Source organism: Lactuca sativa, chromosome 5 (genome assembly GCF_002870075.4).
Source record: "Lactuca sativa cultivar Salinas chromosome 5, Lsat_Salinas_v11, whole genome shotgun sequence".
Lineage (NCBI taxonomy): Eukaryota > Viridiplantae > Streptophyta > Magnoliopsida > Asterales > Asteraceae > Lactuca > Lactuca sativa.
Genome location: NC_056627.2, coordinates 300,607,987 through 300,617,138, shown reverse-complemented (window position 1 = coordinate 300,617,138; position 9,152 = coordinate 300,607,987). Strand labels below are relative to the sequence as shown.

Below are 9,152 nucleotides of genomic sequence, written 5' to 3'. Positions count from 1 at the left end.
CATCTTGTTAAGCTTATTAAAGATCCTTATGTATTAATGATAAATGTTTTTAGTTAACAAATAAGTGATTGAGTTGCATGAATATCTTCTTGATTACTTGATTCATATAGTTTTATGAATATAAGATTGTATGCCTAGGAATAGTGAATATGAAACTAGGGTTAACTATAAAATATGTAAATCAATGTGTGAGCATGTGTGATGAACAACCATACATGAATTGATTGAATCAAACTAATTTGATTAATTATTATTATAAGTCTTACTTGATACGAACTGAACACTAGGAAACTTGTTAGTTTAATCAACTGGCCATTGTTTGAATTAACTTGTCTACTAAAGGATTGGTAATAATGAACATGAACCCAATCACATTAGGAATCGGTAACCATTGACATATTAATCCATTGCACTTGCCATGAAATCAACCATAGGAATAAGTGAATCGAATCTGAACAGAAGTCTCTTTTATCATTGAATCTAGTTGTCCTTTCTTGTTCTTCTTAGTTGTTAATTGTCTTTGTTTGAAAGTTAATTGATTGATTAAGTTTCTAGTCTTGCAAAACTAGAGAAACCCCCTCTTTTATTAATTGTTTTTAATTAGGTAATATTAGTACTTAATTTGATTGTTACCGTTCTCTGTGTTCGATACCCTACTTGCTTAAACTATACTATTAATCGATAGGTTCACTGCCTTTCGTGTTTTTAATTTGTGTTTGAAGTAATAGGATTAAAACTAGTGCGTTTTACACACAACATTACAACATAATGAAAAAAACAAAAAACCCTTATGAGGTAAATGCCGATTACGATTCTAACCCTTTTCCTCTTGCAACAATTATCTCACTTCAAAACATCTACTTTTGTGTTTCAGCATATTATTGATAGCATGAAAGATCCAAGCATTGTTGCATTTTGGTTAATCATAATGCCTCAAATTATGGGAGGATTTAAATATGGTGATAAGGTCAAATATAAAATATGGTGGTAAAACAAGGTTCTTCTATTTCTTATTTATTTATTTACTTATTTTTTAATTCAACTTTATTACGAAATTAAATAGCTTCTTTTGTTGATATTAGTGTTTCTTATTTAGAAAAATATGCGATATGATCAACTTCGTGATGCAATAGCAATGAGAAAACTTGGATAAGCAGGAAGTGAGATAAATTTATAATTTATTAACTTCAATGAGAAATTTATTAATTACAATTTTGTAATTGAATTTAAAATACAACAGAGATTATATCAATGGATCTTGAACGTGCAAGAAATGATCCAGTGGTAGTAAAGAACATTTCTTACTATAAAGCAAAGAGCAAATTAGGGGCAGAAGTACCTCAAAACAGGGGGGTCAGTATAAACAAAAGTTTTTCATTTATTTTTAGTGATTTACATATTTGGTCCCTGTGTTTAGTTGATTTTTTTGGTTTTGGTCCCTAAAAGAATCAGGTTGTAGTTTTTGGACCTTGTTTCACTGTTTCATAAAACTTTAATGATTGTCTAAGTTAATAGCCTAGCTATTAGTTTTTTTTAAATCACCATTTTGCCTTTGAACCAAAACTAAAAAACATATAGCATAATAACAAAATTTATATTTTTCTTTTTTTTACTTAAGTTTAGAGTAGATTACATTTTTGGTCCTTGAGTATACCTGATTTTTTTTTTCAAAAGGTTCTGAGGGGCGTTTTTGGTATTTCAGGGTCCAATGCCGACTCTAGTTGAGTGCACATTTCTATTATACCGTGCATTCTTACCTGCCCATATATGGTACCGATTCTTTTTGAAAAAAGAATACGGGAGCCTATTTTCATCTTTCACAACATGCTTATATTTAACTTTAAAGTTCACATCAATTGTTGAGAAGGTATATTTCTTATTCTTATTTTGTTACTACCGGAGACATAAAAAAACTTTCTAATGAGGGCGTTCATGTCTTTTGCACAACCCGTCTGTTATATTATGTCATGTCGTCTCTTGTCTTGTCTATTGATTTTTTACAAAGGTATACACACACATGTAACATCATAATTTCATTATATATAACATCCAATTTTAACATTGAGTTTATTGTTTTCGAAAATAGGATCATACTTACCGATTAAAAAGATGGAACCAAGAACCGAACACAACATCAAAAACAAATTTCAAAAACAACATTATACATCCAAATTATAAGTATTCAACAAAGAACCATACGAATGAGTAAAAACATATAATTTCGAAAACAATATCAAACTTACAGATTAAAATGATTTAAGGAAGAAATACATACATTTATTCGACTAATCAGACTGATGGGAAGGTTGAAGTTTTTTTGCATTTGTTTTCTACGTGGGAATTATGACATAATGTTTGTGTAAACCGATTATTAAAAAGGTTTGAAATATATATACAAGTCAATATGATGAAAATTAGCAGGTAATCAATTGAAATCTCATTTAAACTTAAAATAGAAGATATCATGCTTGAAAGTGTATTGGTTCATAAAAATATCCGAAACTTTTGAAATTTGAAATTAATAATTTCCGAGATTTCAACATATAATGTATTTGGAAAACAATTTTGAATGGAAATAGAGCCTAATTTTAAGGTTTACATTAATAAGGAACCAATTTTGTAGTTGTAAGTTTGGAAAGAATTCAAGTATCATTTTCATTCAATTTTTACATTTAATTTCCTAATATAACAGATTGACTTTTTGTTTGATCAAGGTGACGTAAGCAAATTGATCTAAGGGTGTAAAACTTATAAAGAAAACACAATCAACGATCCAAATTGTTTTAGATGATGTTATAAGGTTTCTCTTTTAATAATATTTAGAGATTTGTTTGCTACGTGGGAATTATGACATAATGTTTGTGTAAATCGATTATTAAAAAGGTTTGAAATATATATACAAGTCAATATGATGAAAATTAGCAAGTAATCAATTGAAATCTCATTTAAACTTAAAATAGAAGATATCATGCTTGAAAGTGTATTGGTTTATAAAAATATCCGAAACTTTTGAAATTTGAAAACAATAGTTTCTGAGATTTCAACATATAATATAATTTGGAAAGCAATTTTGAATGGAAATAGAGCCTAAATTTAAGGTTTACATTAATAAGGAACCAATTTTGTAGTTGTAAGTTTGGAAAGAATTCAAGTATCATTTTCATTTAATTCCTACATTTAATTTCCTAATATAACAGGTTGACTTCTTGTTTAATCAAGATGACGTAAGCAAATTGATTTAAGGGTGTAAAACTTATAAATAAAACACAATCAACGGTCCAAATTGTTTTAGATGATGTTATAAGGTTTCTCTTTTAATAATATTTAGAGATTAAAATAATTTATAAAAAAGAGTTAAAAATTATACATACAAATTTATAACAATTCATATGAAAATTTACTTCAATCTTAATGACTAATCATACCGGGACGGTTCTATGTGGTGTCAGTAATGACATCAACAATGTTTGTTTTTTCTATATGTAGTGGAAACAATTTTTAATTTTTTTTTCTATTATTATATAGTAATTAAAAAAATGTGCAACTACATAAAATTCAGCCCTGTAATCAAACATGATCATAAAATATAATTATTTACTTCATGTTTACTATATTACTTATAAATTCTATTTAGTCTTCATTCTATTTCATCCGGCTAAAGAGATCTGATCCTCTAATGACCAAGAGACTAACAAAATAACCGACAAGGGGGACATTAAACGAACACAAACATATAAATATATATTTTTTGTCTTCATGTTTATTCAATATGAAAATAAGCTTATTTGTGCTTGTTTATGTTCATAAAAAAATGTAAAAAAATCACAAAAACGGATATACGTTTGTAAATATGTTCATGTTCTTTTATTAAGTTCTTAATAACATTTACTAAAAAAATTTAATAAGCTGCCATTTTATATAATTATTAAAAGAGAAATTAAATATCCTCATACCTTTTAATCCTACAAATCTTCGTATACATTTAATTGATGACATGTGTCATATTAGCATTCTAAAATATCATTAAATTAACATTAAATGTTACACATGTCACCATTTCATTGGGTATGAAGATATGTAGGAGCAAAAAGTAGGAGTCTATTTAATTTCTCTTAAAATAGTAGTTTATAATACTACGGTCACAAAATTAATGAAATTTTCATAGTAAAAAATCATAGTTATTAATCAATTATGTTAAATAAATTATTAATTAAGAGATACCAAAATTTTAAAGTTAGTTATAACTTCAAATTTAACATATATTTATAAAAAATAAATGTTTCTATAAAAAATTTAAAATCCATTATTTAAAACTTTAACATCATTAATTGTAATAGTGATTACCTAATATATATTACTGACACATTATATTACTTACACATGATACAATATTTTTTTATTAGTATATGGATAAGGATATAATTAAAATAGCCAAACGATGTAAATACAACGGTTGTAGAGACCCTTGACCCTTGACTCCACGATACACAAATGCATTTATGATATTTTGCAAGATGTCACAATTTAGAAGCATGTTTTACTAATTCGAAAGTGTGATAATGACTTTTTTACCCTCCTTGATTTGTGGGACATGGATTCCTGCGACTTCATCCATCACCAACCATCTTTCCTTTGACCTCTCTCTCTCTCTCTCTCTCTCTCTCTCTCTCTCTCTCTCTCTCTCTCTCTCTCTCTCTCTCTCTCTCTCTCTCTCTCTCTCTCTCTCTCTCTCTCTCTCTCTCTCTCTCTCAATTTCTTGCTATTTTTAGCAAGACCAAAGTATAGACTAGTCGTTACACACACGGACACGGTCGTTATAAATGTACACATTTATTTACTCGCTAAAAGGAGAAACTATATGCAACATATGAACTCTATAAAGCGTATTCCACATTCTAAGCCTTTGAAATATCAAAAACGTGCTATTGGGTTGCTTTTATCGTTCACATAAACTCAAAATCAAACCCTCTTTTTTGAAAACCTTGATTTATTAAATTCCAGTCAAGCATATACGCCAATAAAGAATAAGTAAATGTTTTTACACGAATAAAGAACAAGTAAATGTTTCTTCTCTTCCGTATACGTGTTATGTCGACTTGACATCAAGACAGTATATCCCTTTATTCACGGTGGGTTCTTTTATATATAAGTGAAAAGAGGGAGGTTGGTCATCATCATCGTTTTCAAGAAGATTCAGAGATTGAAAAATCTTGCATTTTAGCCCAGAAATCAAGAAACTTAAAGGAAAGTCTTTGGATAAAGCTCATATTGATTCAAGGTGAGTGTCAGATAGCCCATTTCTTGTTCTGTTCTTATAATATTCTTAATGCTATTGTTTATAGTTCTAAATTTCCTTTCTGGGTTTGGTTTAAAATGATTAAACACGTATTGGGTTTCTTCAAAACTAAGGTTTACGAATCTGCTACATGTTTTTTTAATCAAAATTTGAATCAATTAACAAGAATGTTTTTTTAATTAAAAATTGAATCCATTAACAAGAATGTTATGTTGTTTTCCTCTGGTGGGGTTTGAACTTGGAGCAATCATTATGACTTTATTATGCAGAATATAAGAATATAGTGTTGTTATATATTTCTGTGTGTTTTCCTCTTGTGGGGTTTGAACTTGGTGTATTTATTGATAATGTTTCAAGACTATTACATTATTTAGACAAAAAAGTTGCGCGTATGTGAAATTTTCAATCCTTTTGGCATGTGCACTTGACATCTTTGTGTTCTTGAATAATAATCCAATAATTACTATCTTTTGAAAGTTTAATGATTACATCTCTTAAAATTTTAAACAAGTTTCTATCTCTTTTCTGCAGAAATCTTGAATTTTGTTATGGGTTTGTCCTTATCACTATTATCATCCGCCTGGGAAGAAATCTTGCATCATAGTTTCATAATCTTGCCTTATGAACTTGATAATGAATCGAACACCGATTGTTTCATAAAATCTGAACCCGATACAATGTCAAATGAACCCAAAGATTCATATGTTGATCATAGTAGAAAAAAATCGATCAATTTGAAGAAGCGTGAACCCTTAAAGATAATGCTAGAAACCACGCTTTCTTTCAAGAATCTTGTTCAAGATTTTAAGAAACCCGAACCTAAAAACCCGAATCTTAAAACGGGTCGGTTGAGTTCTCCCGGGTCAACCATATTCTTTTCACCCCGACCCGTTAGTGAACTCAATGCAGCTGCTACCACAGTTCAAAAAATATACAAGAGTTATCGAACCCGAAGAAATCTAGCAGATTGTGCTGTTGTTGTTGAGGAATTATGGTTAGTTTTCGGCTCCCATACAATCCATATTGTTTGAAATACAAGTTTGTTTCTATTGTGGTTAAAAAAATTAGTTAAAGTTGAAAATTGGCCAACCTCCTATTAGCATTTTCCAAAATGGCAACTAAACTTTTTCTTACACACAAAAAAAGTCCCTTTTATTACCATTATGGCATGTCATAGAATGTTTTTATGCTATTGTGACCTGTTATAATAGATTTAACATTTTTTTATATCACTATGACTGGTCATAGTAAGTGTAATTGGAAAATCATTCTTAACTAAAACCCAAAAATTATTGTGTTTTATGTATTTTGTAAAAGACAATAAATTACATTGCTATTTGACGCAATTTATTCCAACAAAAATCCAGCTACAGTTTGACTTTGACTCAAAAACTTTTGACTCAAAACTTTAAACTTTAAAGTCGTAGCTTGTTTTTTTCTTTTTTTTTTAATGGGTGTTTTAAATTTTTTTTTTTTTAATTGGGTGATGTGTTGCAGGTGGAAGGCTTTAGATTTTGCAAAGTTGGATCGGAGCTCCGTTTCGTTTTTCAATGGTGAGAAACCGGAAACTGCAAGTTCAAGGTGGGTCCGGGCTGGGACTAGAGCTGCTAAAGTTGGAAAGGGTCTATCCAAGAATGAAAAAGCCCAAAAATTGGCCTTACAACATTGGCTTGAAGCTGTGAGTATTTTCCTCACATTCTATCAATATTTCAAGATTTCTTGAAATGTTTCTATGGTGAAAATGGACGCAAAAGAAAGATACCAATGCAAATTTCAAGATTCTTTTGATAAATTTGTGTGACAAACATGATTTTTATGCCATTTTAAGGATTCTGGAAATGTTTTTTCTTCTAACTCAAAATTCATTATTGGCCACCTGCAGATTGACCCACGTCATCGATATGGCCATAATTTACACATTTACTATGATATCTGGTTTGAGAGTGAAAGCAACCAGCCTTTCTTCTATTGGTAAGTCATCTTTTTTTTTTTTTTTTTATAAATCATAAAAGTCATAGAAAAGTCTCAACTTTTTGGATAGGACCAAAAGTTACACATTTTCTGTCACCTAGTTTAGTCTAAATCCAATACACACCAAATGCCATTAGTGTGGTGTGTAACAAACATAGCCTAATGATTGAAGTTATTAAGATCCTTATGATGTTCTATTTTTGGAAATATGAAGGTTGGATGTTGGAGATGGCAAAGAAACAAATCTTGAAAAATGCCCGAGAGTCCGTTTACAACGACAATGTATCACATATTTAGGCCCCGTAAGTTTCTTTCTTTCTTTTTTTTTTTTTTTTTCATTTTCATTCAATGAATGTTTCTAAAAGACCTTACATTCAACAGAAGGAAAGGGAATCATACGAAGTTATAGTTGAAAATGGGAAGCTAGTTTATAGACAAACGGGTTTGCTTTTGGAAACAATCGAGGGTTCTAAATGGATCTTTGTTCTTAGCACATCAAAGAACTTGTACGTTGGACAAAAGAAGAAAGGCTTGTTTCAACATTCGAGTTTTCTATCCGGTGGTGCCACCACCGCTGCCGGAAGATTAGTCGCCCATGGCGGCATCCTCGAGGTACAAGTCCACAATGCATGAGGACATTTACGTCTTTTCCATTTGTCATTTTTTTTCATATCGGTATCAACTTTTTAAGCATTTGTCATTTGTTTTTTTCAGGCTATTTGGCCTTATAGTGGTCACTACCTCCCAACAGAAGAGAACTTCAGAGACTTCATAACCTTCTTGGAGGAGAACAATGTTGATCTCACAAATGTCAAGGTACAAATTACCCTACATGCATCACTAACTTGTACACCAATGCATTAGCGGGTTGTACTCATAAAATCTGTTTCATTTTTCGGTTTTCTAATCCTCATTATCTTATAAATGCAGAGATGTTCTGTCGATGACGATGAAATGAGCTTCTCGTTTAAGGTCACCCAACCAGAAACGAAGCCTAAACCCCTTGTCATTCCACGTACAAGGCCGCAAGACATCCTATGTACAACTACTGATGCTGAGCGTACAACCACACCAAGCTTTATTCAAGGTCTAACCAACGGGCCCATTTCAGCCCGAATGCCGTGCAAATGGGCCTCAGGAACAGGGGCCCGAATCGGTTGCGTGAGGGATTACCCAACCGAGCTACAGTTTCGGGCCCTTGAACAGGTTAATTTATCTCCTAGGACAGTTACAGGAAACTTTGGGCCTATCCCGTCACCGAGACCAAGCCCAAAGGTCAGACTCTCTCCTAGGATTTCTTACATGGGAATTCCAAGTCCAAGGACCCCAATTGCTACCGCTAGCTAAGCTAACAGATTTGTTTGAGGTTCTTTTAATATTGACTTTTTTTTACAAAGTTGATGGATCAGGGATTTTATTTTGAAAAAGTTGAGATGCTCATATTCATTTATTTATTTTTGGAAAATATACTAAATTGTTTGGATAGTTTTGTTAAGCCCCAGTTTTGATCACTGCCCCTTTTATGCAGTTGGGTTTTTACCTTGTTGATTGGTTATTTCATCTCTTTGTAAAGAAAGTACATTTTTTTCTATAATAAGGAAAATATAGTTTCTTGTTATTTTTAACTTGTATGGTGATGTGCAATAAACAAATCCATAAGGTACAAATTCTCAATGTATGATTAGGTATTGGCTGAGGGCCAATTTTTGTTATTTTATTTAAAAACGAGTTATTCATGTCGGATTTCATTGATAATCGGCGAGGAGGATGAATTTGAATTTTTTAGTTAAAAGACTACTTGAAAAGTTTAGATGTTGAACAACATACGTATTTATAATTAATTTACCACAATGAAAATTGTTTTATGGGAAATATCATTTAAAGT

At 30.8% G+C, this 9,152-nt stretch overlaps 1 protein-coding gene across 1 annotated transcript; it reads left to right on the top strand.

Moving 5' to 3' along the window:
- The first annotated feature begins 4,909 nt into the window (after positions 1-4,909).
- Positions 4,910-8,885, top strand: LOC111892658 (IQ domain-containing protein IQM1). The gene is made up of 8 exons (XM_023888712.3): positions 4,910-5,278; positions 5,828-6,290; positions 6,794-6,974; positions 7,179-7,267; positions 7,482-7,569; positions 7,649-7,879; positions 7,982-8,083; positions 8,198-8,885. The coding sequence occupies exons 2-8, from the start codon at positions 5,845-5,847 to the stop codon at positions 8,612-8,614; spliced, it is 1,554 nt and encodes a 517-aa protein (XP_023744480.1). The 5' UTR covers positions 4,910-5,278; positions 5,828-5,844; the 3' UTR covers positions 8,615-8,885.
- The last annotated feature ends 267 nt before the right edge of the window (positions 8,886-9,152 follow it).